Raw genomic sequence first — 17,123 nt, forward strand, 5'->3', positions numbered from 1 at the left:
CTCTCTGATAATGAATGAGTAATGCATCACCTGGGAGAAGAATGAAGTTAGGACAGAATTTACACGGAAAGTGGGTAACATCAGGGGAGGGGCCTAAGTGTTTGCAGGCTTCCTGATAGCATTGTGCCACTTTTTGCCCTAGGTGGTGATGATGCACGTGTTTACTGTATAATTATTCCTTAAACTGTGTATGTTTTATGAAATATTGTATGTAAAATTTAACAAAAAGAAGAAAGAAAAGAAAGATAAGTTTGAATATAAATTAGCTCACTGTTGTTGGCTAACCTTTGAACGATTTATTCTGGATGTAGTAAAATTGTTCAGAATTGTAAAAAAAAAGTTCAGTCTTCAGAAATACTTATATTCTGAAGTCTTCTGTTTTTCTTGTCTAAGCCCTTAAGCAACTGGAATCGATATTAAAGAAAATCATAGAAGAACGTAAAGGAAGGAACTTCAGTCACCATATTTTCATTGACTCCTTAATACAGGGGAACCTTAATGACCAGCAGGTGATGTAATTGCTAAATGTTTATCAAATGAAAAATAATCACATATGAATGAAGTGTGCTTTTCATTCACTCCAATCTAGATCCCCTCCTAGAATTCAGTGGTTTCTCTTCTTTTTCATTATACAACATAAATAATAAAAGTACTTAGTGTCCTTATTTAGTTCTTTGAAGCAGCTGTAATTTAATATTTGGGTAAGCAAATACTGAACCAAAATTCTCTGATTCCATAAGAGGAAAGGATTTGTATAAACCTTTGCAGACTTAAGCTCCTCTGCCTGAGTGGCCAGATATGGTAGGTTGGCTTGTTTACAGTGGATGCCTGCTACTCCCCTAACCCCTCCCCATACGCCACTGCATTTGTGGTGTTTCCAGGCAAAAGGATAGAAATGGAGTCATTGTTGCCGAAACTGCTCAATATAGAATTTTTTTGCCCTACCCTACATATCCAAATCAACTTTTAAATCCTTTTAGACAGATTGGTTTTTTGGGTATGTCTGTGTATGTGCATTAATTGAATCAGGTTCTTGGAAGAGTAGCAGACTCTTTTCTACTGTTCCTGAAGCTTTATTGCTGTACCAGTTCAAGCCAGATAGAACTGAGGTAGTTTCTCAAAGTGTATCATCAGCCAGTGATTTTATCAACCCATGTTTATTGCATCAGAAAGGCAATGCAATATTTAGGTTTGTTTTCAGATTGCACAGATTTTGTTTTAGTGAAAGTATCATGAAGAAACATATACTCTTTCTTTCTTTCTATGATCCTAATTTTATGTTGTGGGTAATTTTAGTAGGACCTAATATAGGCCATATTACATTTTCACACTTTCTGAACTTGGTTCTATATCCTAGATCCTAGAAGACAGTATGATATTTTCTCTGGCTGGTTGCATACTAACTGCAAAATGTGAGTACAAATTGATTTCTTTGTTAGATGGATTATAAAATATATAAGGATAAAACTATTCTAAAGTGAAGGAAGCTGCACAATAGTTTAAAATTTTTCCTTCCCCCTTTTGTTTTGTTTTAAAGGGTTGATTGACACAGTACCTTTGTTTTTGTTTTATTTTTTATGCTAGGTAAAAAAATTTTGGAGGGACAAGATAGTCAGGAAACCTTTCAACCAATTACTAGCCTTGGGCAAGAACCTCTGCAGTTTCTCCTTTTATAAAGTGAGGATTTAATACTAGATGACCTCCAAGGTCATGAAACTCTTGTCTAGTTCAGTATTATATTTAAAGAAATTTGAATGGCTTAAGATACATTTTTGAACATCTTCAGACACACATTTTTTAATAGAGTTGTACAAAGAAACCTATGATTGAGGTTATTGAGCTTATATGATTCATTAACTTTAAGTGATAAGGTAGTTAGACATTAATGTCGACCACGTACAAGTCCCTGTGCTAAATCTTTCAATATTTATATTGCCATATGTTATAAAATTGTACTACAAGAGCCTGTTGTACACTATGTATGCAGGTTTTCACATCACTTGTGAAATAGAAATTCTATAGTTTGTTCAAAAGCCATAATAAAGAAGCATATGTAGGAAAAGTTAAGGACAGGTGGTCACTTATGACCATTTTGTGAGGCTAGTATAGGTAAATTATCAATTTAATTAATACATATAGCTACTGATTTTATTGAAAATGTTTAGTACAGAAAATGAATTATATCTTTTCCAGGCATACAAATTACATATAGGTGACTCAAGCAAACGTTTAAAAACAAAAACAACTGAGACAAATTTCAAGTTATCCCCTTGTTTAGGAAATAGATAATTAGTAAATAGAGATAGAAATTACTTTTATAAGCAGTTTTTTTAAAAGTACCTGAAAGAAAAGATAGAGCTCTAAATAGTATTTGTTCGAGCATCGCCTAAGGAATTAAGCAGTATTTCTTCAGATGATTCAATTCTTTGAATAAATATAATTCTGGTGGCTTTCTAAAGGAAAATTTCTTTGTTTTATGGTCCTTAGGTAGTTTTCTGCCTTTTCATTTCCTCAGTGAATATAAGCTAGTATAGTATGCAAAAGTAAACGATAAGCAAGTGGTTTCCAGTTGTGGGGTTCAATGAAATAATTGTATTTTTTGTTAAAAGTGTTTTCCAGTTTTGGTGTTCATCAAAATAATTGTGGTGCTTGTTAAAAGTATATATGGCTGGGCTCCATCAGAATCTGTGGAGTGGGGGCTTTGGCATCAATCAAATCCCCAGGTGCTTTTTGAGATTGATTGTCTGAAGCAATAACCAGTCCTAGTTCATGAGCCAGTATATCTCCTATTACAAGTACAATTTAGGATATTGATTTATAGATAAATCTCTTAGTTGCTTGATTTGTATGCATCATTTCATTAGGGTACCTGGGTGAGCCTTTATATCAATTTTTTGGTTTTACAAGGTTGAATGAACCAGATAATCTATCACAGTCATTAGCATTGCACTCCTCAGTTGTGGACTTTATTATCATTAGTAAGGCATTTCAGTTACTTGCCAAGTTTAAGAAAGAAAGCTTCCAGATTGCAGTATTTCTTTTAGGCAGTGTACTGTAAGCATTCATGTTCTGTTCAATGACGTACAAGGACTGTGAAGAATTTAGTCTTATTTTTTTAATTGTATTTATGTCTCTTCTGCATTAGAAGGAAAATATAAAAAAACAAAACAAAACCTCCCAGCCATAAGTTAACTATTTTCGTTGCTATCAAAATAATATTTCACTTAGTGTGTACCTGGGCATTCTACTTTTTAACCACCTCTGAAGAAGTACAGAAAAAATTGTATGAAGAAATTGACCATGTTTTTGGGAAAGGTCCTATTACTCCAGAGAAAATTGAACAGCTCAGGTAAGAACATGATAAAAGAAAGCAGATGTTATTAAAAGGGAAATTTAGACTGGTTTAACTAATTTAAAGCTAATTTTAACATCTGTATATTTTTATGGGACTTGAGAAGATTTACTTACATATTTTAATGGGCAATTGAATCTATTTGTAAAAAAATTTAAAGTGATTATAGGAAACCTTTAAATTAGCCTGTGTAAAATAACATCCATTATGTGGAGTAAGTGGAACTCTCATACATTATTGGTGGGAATACAGAATGGCATAGCTATTTTGGAAAACAGTGTGGCAGTATACTATATAAAGTTAACCATGTAATTACCATATGATTCAGCAATTCCACTTCTAGATATTTACCCATAAGAAATGAAAACCTGTCCATACAATACCGTGTATGTGAATGCTCATGGCAGTATCATTGAAAATAACTAAAACTGGAAGCAATCCAAATATTCATCAACTAGTGAGTGGATAAACAAATTGTAGTATATCTGTATTATGGAATACTAAGTAATTAGAAGGAACACAATGTTAATACACTCAAGAACATGGATAAATCTCATTGTGTTAAATGAAAGAAGACAAACACAAAAGACAGTCTACTGTTATATTGCAATTTATTTGAAATTCTAGAAAAGTGATAAGAAGCAGAGCTTTGGTTGTCTGGGACCAGGAATGAGGGAGGGATCAACTACAAAGGTGTATGAGGAAACCTCTTAGTGTGAGAGAACTGTTCTGTATTCTTGTTCGTAGTTGTTATAAATTGTATACATTAACTTAATTTCATCAAACAGTTTTAGATAAAAAAGATGGATTTTTGTATGGAAATATTAATAAAAAAAGATTTTAAAAAAACAGCCGTGACTGTTTAGGGGTATTGTAAGTCTAATTGGGTAGCAAGCAACCCTACCTTGATGAATATTTCACCTATACCAAAGAAATACAGCCATTTGAAAGAACTACAAGTTATGGGTTCCACAGGGAAGTGTCTTTATAGATTTTTAAAATGTTGGAAGTTTTATTTGTTATGTTGAATATATAAATGTGTAAAATATAACTTTTAATATAAAAAGTAATTCATACTTGTATTTTTTTTTTTTTTTTTTTTACATGGGCAGGCACCGGGAATTGAACCCGGGTCCTTGGGCATGGCAGGCAAGCACTCTTACCTGCTGAGCCACCGTGGCCCGCCCTATACTTGTCTTTTGAAGTTTTTATAATATGAACATAGAAATATATGAAGTAGAAGGTGGTCGTTTATAATGTGACCTTCAATAAGATAACAATTGTGAACATTTGTCATTCCTTACTTTTTCTGTGCATGCTCATGGCAGTATCATTGAAAATAGCTAAAAACTAGAAGCAATCCAAATATTCATCAACTAGTGAGTGGATAAACAAATTTTATGCACATGTAATTTTTTTATTATACAATTTTATTGAGATATATTCACATACCATATAATCATCCAGAGTGTACAATCTATGCTTCAGTATCATTCTATAGTTGTGCATTCATCACCACAATCCATTTTTGAACGTTTTCATTATTCCAAAGAAAATGAAAATAAGAATCAAAAATAAAAATAAAAAAGAACACTCACAACATCTCATACCTCTTATCCCCCCCATTATTGATTTATTTTTGTTCTTTTTTACTCATCTGTCCATATACTGCGTATACTGCGTAAAGGGAGTGTAAGCCATGAGGTTTTCACAATTGCGTGGTCACACTATAAAGGCTATAGATTTATACAATCATCTTCAAGAATCAAGGCTAAGACTCTTCATCAAGAGATTGAGAAAACCCCTAGAATGAGCTGAGACTCGGCATCAAGTGATTGAGAAAAACTTCTCGACGAAAAGGGGGAAGAGCAAAATGAGACAAATAAAGTGTCAATGGCTGAGAGATTCCAAAATGAGTTGAGAGGTTATCCTGGAGGTTATTTTTACGCATTAGATAGGTATCACCTTGTTAGTCAAGATGTAATGGAGAGGGCGGGCCATGGTGGCTTAGCAGGCAAGAATGCTCACCTGTTATACCAGAGGACCTGGGTTCAATTCCCGGTGCTTGCCCATGTAAAAAAGAAAAAAAGATGTAATGGAGAGGCTGGAGGGAACTGCCTGAAAATGCAGAACTGTGTTCCAGTAGCCATGTTTCTTGAAGATGATTATATGATGATACAGCTTTCACAATGTGACTGTGTGATTGTGAAAACCTTGTGTCTGATGCTCCTTTTATCTGCCTTATCAACAGATGAGTAAAACATATGGAATAAAAATAAATAATAGGGGGAACAAATATTAAACTTAGATTGGAATGCCAGTGATCAATGAAAGGGAGGGGTAAGGGGTATGGTATGTATGAATTTTTTCTGTTGTCTTTTTTTTTTCTGATTTGATGCAAATGTTCTAAGAAATGATCCTGATGATGAATATGCAAGTATGTGATGATATTGTGATTACTGTTAATATATGTAGAACGGAATGAGCATATGTTAAGAATGTTTGTGTTTCTTGCCATATTTAAGAAAATTTTATTTTAATTAATTAAAAAATTAAAAAAAAAGAATCAAGGCTATTGAATTAGAGTTGAACAGTTTCAAGCATTTCCCTCTACTACTCCAGTACACCAAAAACTGAAAATGAATATCTATATGATGCATAAGAATAATCTCCAGAATGACCTCTTGATGTTATTTGAAATCTCCCAGCCACTGAAACTTTATTTTGTTTTATTTCTCTGCCCCTTTTTGGTCAGGAAGGCTCTCTCAATCCCATGATGCCAGATCCAAACTCATCCCCAGGAGTCATATTTACATTGCCAGGGAGATTTACACTGTGTGATATGTCCCATGTAGGGGGGAGGGCAGTGAGTTTACCTGCCGAGTTGGCTTAGAGAGAGAGAGGCCACATCTGAGCAACAAATGGGGTTCTCTGGGGGTGACTTTTAGGTATAATTATGAGTAGGTTAGCTTTTCCTTTGCAGGAATAGGTTTCATAAGGGCAAACTCCAAGATAGAGGGCTTGGTTTATCAAATTGGTAGTCCCTAATTCTTGTTAGAATATCAGGAATTTCCTAGGTGGGGAAGTTTAATATTTCTACATTTTTCCCCCATCCCTGAAGCAAACTCTGCGAATACTTTTTTATTCTCTACCCGTATTACTTTCAGATGTATCAGCATCACACCAACCTGTACAAACCCACGAGCTCTCACTTCCTATTCAAGGTTCCGTGTAATTCTGGTGTTTGAACAAACCTACCATACAAGTTAGATTATGTAGTGTACTGCAGAAAATATTAATTTTGTACCAAATAAACATCTTTCCTTTGGTCTCACAGAAGTTGAACTTTTAAAACAGTCACTATCACCTTCTTTACCTTGTAGTCTGATTTACCAACATCCCACCCAAATCTTCATTCATGTCTCTAATTGAAGTCTGATCTCTTTTTCAGCTTTTTAAACAATTGCTATATGGGGTATTGCTGACTTTCATAGCTGCAGAACTCTAGCTCTGAGTCTCAGGTATCACACTGATTCCAGGAAACAACCAAGTTATACACAAAAAGCTCAGCATCTTAGAATTTAGAAATGTAGAAATAAATATGACTGCTGTAGGAGTTTACAATCTAGGGGCCTGAACAGTAAGTCTTCCCCTGATAATCTATGCTCTCGAATTTAATTCTCAGAGTATGTACCTTATAGTCAGTTCATTTTAATGAGGTATTGTATTTGTCTTTTCATTTCTGGCTTTATTTCACTCAACATTCTGACCTGAAGGTCCATTCACCTAGTTGCATGCCTCACAGCTTCATTCCTTCTGCAGCCATTCAGTATTCCATTGTATGTATGCACTACAGTTCAACTTTCCATTCATCAGTCATTGAACCCTTAGGCCACCTCAATCCATTGCAAACTGTATACCTAATAACAGGGTTGCAGGATCATATGCAACTCTGTACTTAGCCTCATGTGGAAATACCACATTGTCCTCCAGGTGGGCTGCACCATTCTATTTCCCTACCAACGGTGAATATATTCTCTCTCCAAATTTTGTCCCACACTTGTATCTTTGTGTTTATTTTTTGAACAATTTTATTCACGCACCATACAATCCATTTGAGTAAACAATCAGCGGCTCCCAGTATAATCACTTAGATATGCATTCACCACCACAGTCTAAATGAGGACATTTCCACATTTCCATTTCTTCCACAAAGAAAGAGGAAAGAGGAAGAAAAAACCAAAAAGAAAAAAAAAAGGGAAAAAAAATTTAAAATAAGAGTAAAAGGATGAACAGCAAGAAGAATCCCATGCCCTCCCCTTTCTCCCCGTCTTAATGAAATTTAGCTTTGGTATATTGTTTTTGTTACCTTTACTGGAAGCAGTATTACAGTGTTGCTTGTTAACTATAGAATCTAGTCTGCACTGATTGTATTTTTTCCATCTACCATCCCATTTTCAACACCTTTTAATGCTGATATTTATTTGTTCTCCCTCATACAAAAACAGTCTTTTATATGTACATTTAATCACCATCATTGATGACTTAGATTTTGCCAAGTTACATAGCCCCAGTCTTTATCTTCCATCTTTCCTTCTGACATTGTACATGCTTCTAGCCTTCCTCTCTCAACCTTACTCATCTATGTTCATTGTACTTACAATATTGTGCTACCATCGGATAGTATTGTGCTATCCATTTCTGGATCTTTACAGTCAGTCCTGTTGAACACTGTATTCCTCCAGCACACTTTTAATTTCCTGATACCTTGTGTTCTCAAGGTTTACTCATTAATGTTAGTTCATGTTAATGAGACCACACAGTATTTGTCCTTTTATTTCCGGCTAGTTTCACTCAACTTAATGTCATCAAGGTTCATCCATGTTGTTGCATGCATCATGATTTTATTCTTTCTTAGCAGTGCATAGTATTCTGTCATATGTATATGCTAAAGTTTGTTTATCCACTCATCCGTTCATGGACATTTGGGCTGTTCCCATTCTTGTCAGTTGTGAGTAATACCACCATAAACATTGGTGTTGAAATGTCTGTTTGTGTCCCTGCCTTCAGCTCCTCTTCATATCTACCTAGTATTGTGATTGCTGGATCATATGGCAATTCTATATTTAGCCAGACTGCCTTTCAGAGTGCTTGCACCATTCCACATTCCCACCAACAGTGAATGAGTGTGTATATTTCTCCACATCCTCTCTAGCACTTATAGTATTCTGTTTTTGATAATGGCCATTATGGTAGGTGTGAGATGGTATTTCATTGTGGTTTTGATTTGCAAGTGAAGTTGAGCTTATGTGTTTTTTAGCAATTTGTATTTCCTGTTTGAAAAAATGTCTCCGTGTCTTTTGCCCATTTTTTAATTGGGTCATTTGTCTTTTTTGATGTTGGGAGGTAGGATCTCTTTATATTCTGGATATTAAACCCTTATCTGATATGTGGTTTTCAAATATTGTGTTCTATTGCATAGGCTGCTGCCTTCTTGCTTTCATGGCAGAGTCCTGTGATGCGCAGAAGTGCTTCATTTTGAGGAGATTCAATTTATCTATTTCTTCTTTCGTTGCTTGTGCTTTGGGTGTAAGGTCTAGGAAATCACCTCCTATCACAAGAGCCTTAAGATATTTCCCTACATGTTCTAAACATTTTATGGTCTTCATTCTAATGTTTGGATCTTTGATCCATTTTGAGTTAATTTTTGTAAAAGATGTGAGATAGGGGTCCTCTTTTCATTATTTTGGATATGAATATCCAGTTCTCCCAGCACCATTTATTGAAGAAGCTACACATTCCAGTTGAGTTGATTTGACTGCCTTATCAAAGGTCAATTGTCTGTAAATGAGAGGGTCTACCTTTGCACATTCCATTCAATTCCACTGGTCAGTACATCTATGTTCATGTCAGTACCAAGCTGTTTTGACTACTGTAACTTTGTAATATGCTTCAAAGTCAGGTGTGGCAAGTCCTCCCATTTCATTTTTCTTTCTCAGGATATTTTTTAGCTATTTGGGGTTCTTTCCCCTTCCAAATAAATTTGATTACAGGGTTTTCTATATTTCTGGAATGTAATTTGTTAGGATTTTAATTGGCATTGCATTGAATCTATAAATCGATTTGGGTAGAATTGACATTTAATTATATTTAGTCTCCCAATCCATTAATACAGTATGTCCTTTCATTATTCAGGCCTTTTTTGATGTCTTTTAGCACTGTTTTGTAGTTTTCTGTTTATAGCTCTTTTATATCCTTGGTTAAATTTATTCTTATACATTTGATTTTGGGGGGCTGCTATTGTAAATGGAATTTTTTTCTTGATTTCCTTCTTAGATTGTGCATTGCTGGTATATAGAAACACAATTGATATTTATGTATTGATCTTGTACCCTGCCACTTTGCTGTACTTATGTATTAAGGTCTAGTAGGTTTGCATAGATTTTTCAAGATTTTTACGTATAGTATTGTGTCATCTGCAAACGAAGTTTTACATCTTCCGTTGCAATTTGGATGGCACTTATTCCTTTCTCTTGCCTAATTGCGCTCCCTAAAACTTCCAGCACAGTGTTGAATAACAATGGCGACAGTGGGCATCCTATCCTTATCTTGTTCCAGATCACAGAGGAAAAGCTTTCAATGTTTCCCCATTGAGTTTGATGTCAGCTGTTTGTTTTCCATATATTCCCTCTACCATATTGAGAAAGTTCCCTTCTATTCCTACCCTTTGAAGTGTTTTCATTAAGAAAGGATGCTGAATTTGTCAGATGCCTTTTCTGCATCAGTCAAGATGATCATGTAGTTTTTCTTCTTTAATTTATTAATGTGGTGTATTACATTAATTGATTTTCTTGTGTTGAACTACCCTTGCATACCTGGCATTAAACTCATTTGGTCATGGTGTATGATTCTTTTAATATGCTGCTGGATTTATTTGCAAGTACTGTGCTGAGAATTTTTGCATCTACAGTCATTAAAGAGATTGATCTGTAATTTTCTTGTAGTATCTTTACCTGGTTTTGGTATTAGAGTATGATTGGCTTCATGAAGTGAGTTAGGTAGCATTCTCCCCTGTTCAATTTTCTTGAAAAGTTTGAGCTGGATTGATACTAATTGTTTCTTAAATGTTTGGTAGAATTCCCATGTGAAGCCATCTGGTTCTGGACTTTTCTTTTTGTGGATTTTTTTGATGACTGATTCAACCTCTTTACTTGTGATTGGTTTGTTGAGGTCTTCTATTTCTTCTTGAGTCAGTGTTGGTTATTCATGCTTTTCTAGGAAGTTGTCCATTTTGTCTAGGTCATCTAGTTTGTTAGCATATAGTTGTTCATAGTATCCTCTCATTATCTCCTTTATTTCTGCGGGTTCAGTACTTATGTCCCCTGTGCTGGTTTGAAAGGAAGTATGCCCCTTAAGAAAAGCCATGTTTTGATATAAATCCCATTTCTTAAAGGTAGAATACTCCCTATTCAATACTGTATATTTGAAACTGTAATGAGATCATCTCCCTAGGTGATGTGATTTAGTCAAGAATGGTTGTTTAACTGGATTAGGGGATGACATGTCTCAACCCATTTGAGTGGGTCTTGATTGGTTTATTGGAGTCCTATAAAAGAGGAAATATTTTGGAGATTCAGAGAGATTCAGAGAGAGCAGAACGATGAAGCCATGAGATGCAGAGAGTCCACGAGCCAGCAACCTTTGGAGATGAAGAAGGAAAACGCTTCCCGGGGAGCTTCACGAAATAGGAAGCCAGGAGAGAAAGCTAGCAGATGACGCCGTATTCGCCATGTGTCCTTCCAGCCGAGAGAGAAGCCCTGACTGTGTTCACCATGTGCCATCTCACTTGAGAGAGAGACCCTGAACTTCATCGGCCTTCTTGAACCAAGGTATCTTTTCCCTGGATGCCTTTGATTGGACATTTCTATAGACTTGTTTTAATTGGGACATTTTCTTGGCCTTAGAACTGTAAACTTTCAACTCATTAAATTCTCCCTTTTAAAAGCCATTCCATTTCTGGTATATTGCATTCCAGCAGGTAGCAAACTAGAACATCCCCTCTCTCCCTTCTGATTTTATTTGTATCCTCTCTTACTTCTTTTCTTTGTCAGCATAGCTAAGGGTCCATCGATTTTATTGATTTTTCTCAAAGAACCAACTTCTGATTCTACTTATTCTCTGTTTTCATATTCTCAATTTCATTTATTTCTACTCTAATATTTTTATTTTCTATCCTTTGTTTGCTTTGGGGTTAGTTTGCTGTTCTTTAGTTTCTCCAGGTGAGCAATTAAGTCCACGATTTTTACTCTTCTTTTTAAATATAGGTATTTAGGATAATAAATTTCCCTCTCTGTACTGTCTTTGCTGCATCCCATAAGTTTTACTATGTTGTGTTCTCATTTTCATTTGCCTTCAGATATTTACTAATTTCTCTGTAATTTCTTCCTTGATCCACTGGTTGTTTAGTCTTCATATTTTAAAAAACTTTTCCATCCCTTTGCCTGTTACTGATTTCCAACTTCATTCCATTGTGATCTGAGAAAGTGCATTGTATAATTACAATTTTTTTAAATTTATTGAGACCTGCTTTATGCCCCAACATAGGTCTGTCCTGGAGAATCATCCATAAGCACGTGAGAGAAAAGTATATTCTCATGTTGGATGCAATGCCCTGTAAATGTCTGTCAAGTCTAGATTATTTATTGTGTTGTTGAAGATCTCTCTTCCCTTATTGAGCCTCTGTCTAGACATTCTATCCATTGAAGAGTTGTGTATTGAAGTCTATACACTTCTACAGTACTAAGTGTCTACTTCTTTCAGTATTGTTAGTGTTTGCCTCATGTATTTTGGGACATTCTGGTTTGGTGAGTAGATATTTATAGTTGTTACGTCTTCCTGCTGACTTGTCCTTTTTATTAATACATAGTGGCCTTCTTTGTCTTTTTTAGTTGCTTGACATTTGAAATCTAATTTGTCTAATATTAGGATAGCTACCTCCACTCGTTTCTGGTTGGTGTTTGCATGAAATATCTTTGTCCACCCTTTCACGTTTTAATCCTTAGGTCCTTGAGTCAGAAATTGGAGTCTGTTGTAGATGACATGAAGATAGATCCTGTTTTTTTAGTTCATTCTGCCTATCTGTCTTTTGATTGGAGAGTTTAATAGAGACATCCAAAGTAGCCTGTCACAGGGATCAGGGTAGGAACTGGGGACCACAACAAAGTCTCTGTTTGCAGGTAACACAATTCTGCTGGGTCCCTGTGGTGCTCTGTTTTCTGCCTGCCCACAAGACCTTAATTTGTTTTAGGACACTGCTTTAACAATTAGGTTGTCTGTATTTCTCAGTCAGAACAGAGTTGTGTTCCCATGAGGAAGTCTAGACCAGCTCCAAGTCTGAAATGTTTTTCTGAAGATCACTGAATAAGCCCTTTAATTCCTTTGCCATTTCTGGTCTTCCCAGTAGATGATGCTATTCAGTACCTTAATTATCCTCAGATTTACCTCGTAGCTAGGTTATCTGCCTAGATGAGGCTGGTTCTCTGGGTGTCCTGTGGCCCCTACCCACCCACCCCCATTTGCCAGCCAAAATATGGCTCAGTGTGGACCTGTGTCCCCCACTTTATTTGTGGCTGCGACTTCCCCCAGCTAACTGAGTATTAAGCTGGCTCCCAGGAAGGGATCAGACTGCCAACTGCCATTTCCTTCAGTGTAGGAGGAAGTGCTTTTGGACCCAGGGCTAGAATTACAGACGCTGTCCGCGTTTTCTCAGACTATCCCTCACTGACGTTGTCCTTGAAATTCTCTCCCCAGTCCCCCAGGTCTCCAAATGGTAGGTGTCTGTCTCTCTGCTGTGAGAGAATTTATGTTGTATCCCTGATGGGTGTATCTCAGTTTCTGTTTCTGATGCATTTCAGTGCTGAGTGTGAGACCAAGTGAGTGGGAGGGGGAGAGGACCAGCTGCTCCGGTTCAGATATCTTCTACTTGATAATCTCTCTCTTCTGTTCGGCCTTTGTAAGGTTCTTCTCCAGTCTAAATCTTCCTCCAGAGTCTAAATCTTCCTCCAAAAATTCAGAATTCTTTGAGGGTGTCTGTCTTGTTCGCTGTTCAAGCTTAGTACCTAACTTTGTACTTATAGTGTCACACAACTACATATAAGTTGTGTACAGAATGCCCAACAAATATTTGATTCAAAGAGGAAGTATAAGACAAGGATGTTTTCTGTTTTGTTTTTGTTACCTGTATTTTGGTATGTTTTTAATATTGTAATCATCAGTATTCTTATATTTACATCTTTGCTAATATTTCCCATTGTGTCTATATCATAAATTCCTAGAATGAGATTATCGTTTAAGTATATACAGTAGAACACATGTAAATAGGGTCTGTGGAGTAAGGCAGACCTAGGTTTGATTCCTATCAATATCACTGTTGTTGGATGTTCAACAAGTGCCTCGTTTTTTAAAAATCGATTAGACAAATGATAGCACATGCGAAGATTTTGTAAAATTTAAATGCAATTTCTGCATACAAGATGCTTAAGAGAACTGGCTTCTGGTACAATTTCAATATATTTTAGTTTTTATTATTGTCATTGTGATGCCCACATAATATTTTACATATATTGCCAGATTATCTTTTACAAAGATTGTATCAATTTATACTTCCAACAACTAGATATGAGAGTACCTTTTCCCCACACATTTATTATAATATGGTCCATTATCATTCTTTCTATCTTTGTCAGTCTAAGTAAAAAATAATTGCATTTGTTTGCTATTAATTTGTTATTACTTATTTGTTAATGATGTTGAGTGTTTCATATATTTCCAGGCCATATGTATTTTTTTATGATTTGCTTCTTGATGCTCTATGTCCATTTTTGTATTGGAATATTTTATTCTTTATTACTGATTTTTAAAAAAATTAATTTTATTTACAAACATTCCACCAAATGTTTGCTCCTCCCTTCTCCCTGCCCCCAACCCCTGCTAATCTCTAATTTACTTTCTGTCTCTACCAATTTGCTGTTTCTAGACCTTTAGTGATGTTGTGCAATATTTGCCCTTGTGTCTCTTATTTCCCTTAGCATAAGATTTTTAAGGTTCTTTTGTATTGTATCAAGTCTCAGTACTTCATTCTTTCTCCTGGCTGAATAATATTCCATTGTGTATACGTTCCACATTTTATTTATCCATTCAGCTGTTGCTGGATATTTGAGTTGTTTCCACCTTTTGACTATTGTGAATATTACTGCTATAAACATTGATATACATTTATCTGAGACCCTTTTAATTACTGATTTTAAAAAAGCTTTTGTATGTTAAGGATATATTTATTGTAAATATTTTTTCCTAGTTGTCTTTTTTTTAAATAATGAAGTTTTAGTTTATGTGATGAAATAGAAAAATATGAGATATAACATTCAGTGTAAAAATGGAGTAGAGTCTATTAAGACCCTTGTAGATCAAATTAGAGCTAAGCATTGGAATTTTTTTCTGGTTGATTTTTTTTATTTTAATACAATTTTATTGATATATATTGTATATTCATAAACCGTGTAATCATCCAAACTGTATATAGTCAGTGGCTTGCCGTATAATAATATAGCTTTGTGTTCATCATCACATAGCTGTGTATCTGTCATCACAATCGACTCTTCTTTTTTATGAAAAATAACATATATACAAAAAAGCAATAAATTTTAAGGCACACCATAACAATTGGTTGTAGAACAGATTTCAGAGTTTGGTATGGTTATGATTTCACAGTTTTACATTTTTGCTACTAGTTGCTCTAAGACACTGGTGACTAAAAGAACTATCAATATAATGATTCAGCAATCATACTCATTTGTTAAACCCTACCTTCTCTGTACAGCTCCTCTATCTCCTTTGATCTTTCTCCCACTCTTTAAGGTTATTTGGGCTATGTCTATTCTGACTTTTTCGTGTTGAAATGGACTGTCAGTAATACAGGATTGGGGGATAAAACTAGTTGATGTTCTAGAGAGGCTGGCCCTTTTGCATTTCCAGACTTATCAGGCCTAGGAACCCATCTGGAGATTATAGTTTTCTGGAAAGTAAACCTTTGTAAAATCTTATAAAGCTCGAGGTGTTCTTTAGGGTTGTCAGGAATAGTTTTGCTTGGGGTTTGCAAAGTATAATACGTAGCAATGTCTAGCTAAAGCTTATCTAAGAGTAGCTTCCACAGTAGCCTCTCAACTCTACTTGAACTCTCTAAGCCACTGATACCTTATTTGTTATAATTTTCACCCTTTTCATCAGGATGGCATTGTCGATTTACAAATTACTGATTTTTAAAGAGCTTTTATATATTAAGTATATGTTCTAGTTTGCTAGCTACTGGAATGCAATATACCAGAAACAGAATGGCTTTTAAAAAAGGGAATTTTATAAGTTGCTAGTTTACAGTTCTAAGGCCGAAAAAATGTCCCAATTGTAACAAGTCTATAGAAATGTCCAATCAAAGGCATCCAGGGAAAGATACCTTGGTTCAAGAAGGCTGAAGTTCAGGGTTTCTCTCTCATGTGAGAAGGCACATGGCTGACACAGTCACAGTTTCTCTCTTGGCTGGAAGGGCACATGGCAAGCAAGGCATCATCTGCTAGCTTTCTTTCCTGGCTTCCTCATTCATGAAGCTCCCCAGGAGGCCTTTTCCTGGGGAAAGGTCGCTGGCTACTTCATCTCCAAAGGTCGCTGGCTAGTGGGCTCTCTGCTTCTCTTGGCTATGTCATTCTTCTCTGGCTCTCTCTGAATCTCTTTCATTCTCTAAAATGTTTCCTCTTTTATAGGACTCCAGAAACTTATTAAGACCCACCCAAATGGGTGGTGACATGTTGTCACCTAATCCAGTTTAACAACCACTATTGATTAAATCACATCTCCGGGGAGATAATCTGATTACAGTTTCAAACATAAGTATTGAGTAGGGATTATTCTGGCTTTATGAAATGGGATTTAGATTAAAACATGGCTTTTCTAGGGGACATACATCCTTTCAAACCAGCACAGTATATATCCTATATCTTATACATTAAAGATATATTCATTTACAGTAAAATATGTGTATATCCAGGGCAGGCTCATCCCTTGGAATCATATCCCACTTTGCCAGGGAGATTATCACTCCTGGATGTCATGTCCCCTGTAGGGGGGAGAGTAATGATTTCGCTTGCAGAGTTGGGCTTAGAGAGAGAGAGGCCACATCTGAGCAACAAAAGAGTTCCTCCAGAAATAACTCTTAGAAATAACTATAAGTAGGCTATACCTTCTCTGCTGCATAAATAAGTTTCACAAGAGCAAATTTCAAGATCAAGGGCTTGGCCTGTTAATTTAGGAGTCCCTAATGTTTGACAAAGTATCAGGGGTTTCTTCGGTGTTAAAGTTTACTAGTTCCATATTTTTTCTCCCATCCCTCAAGGGAGTTTGCCAGTACTTTTTGATTATCTGCTTAACGTACTCTGGGATGTATCTGGGCATTCCATAAAGCTAAGATTACAGGTCCTCATTCCCATTCTGAGCTCCCTATATTTGGAATGTTTAAATGATGTATCCAGACAGGCTGAGTTAGATTATGTGCTATAGAAAATTTAGATCCTGGACAAAGTAAACCTTTCTTCCTTTGGTCTCATAGAGTAGGTGAAGTTCTAAAATACAGACAATGTCTTCCTTACTCTTGTATTCTGAATTACCTTAGTCCCAACCTGATTGGCTTCATTCTTATCGTTAAATACCAGATTGTACATATGTG

General features: G+C 35.7%; 1 protein-coding gene and 1 long non-coding RNA gene across 3 annotated transcripts in view; one reads left to right on the plus strand and one right to left on the minus strand.

The window, feature by feature from the left end:
- The window catches only part of CYP20A1 (cytochrome P450 family 20 subfamily A member 1), a 60,134-nt gene that overhangs the window by 24,078 nt on the left and 18,933 nt on the right, over positions 1 to 17,123 (plus strand). For both annotated transcript variants that reach the window (XM_077154786.1, XM_077154785.1), the window contains exons 7-9: positions 394 to 509; positions 1,358 to 1,412; positions 3,229 to 3,349. In XM_077154786.1, coding sequence (XP_077010901.1) covers positions 394 to 509; positions 1,358 to 1,412; positions 3,229 to 3,349 — 292 coding nt within the window. The remainder of the gene's footprint in view (positions 1 to 393; positions 510 to 1,357; positions 1,413 to 3,228; positions 3,350 to 17,123) is intronic.
- LOC143678001 (uncharacterized) overlaps positions 1 to 17,123 on the minus strand; it is a 74,846-nt gene that overhangs the window by 12,048 nt on the left and 45,675 nt on the right. The window lies entirely within an intron of this gene.

The sequence above is a fragment of the Tamandua tetradactyla genome, chromosome 3, assembly GCF_023851605.1.
Source record: "Tamandua tetradactyla isolate mTamTet1 chromosome 3, mTamTet1.pri, whole genome shotgun sequence".
NCBI lineage: Eukaryota > Metazoa > Chordata > Mammalia > Pilosa > Myrmecophagidae > Tamandua > Tamandua tetradactyla.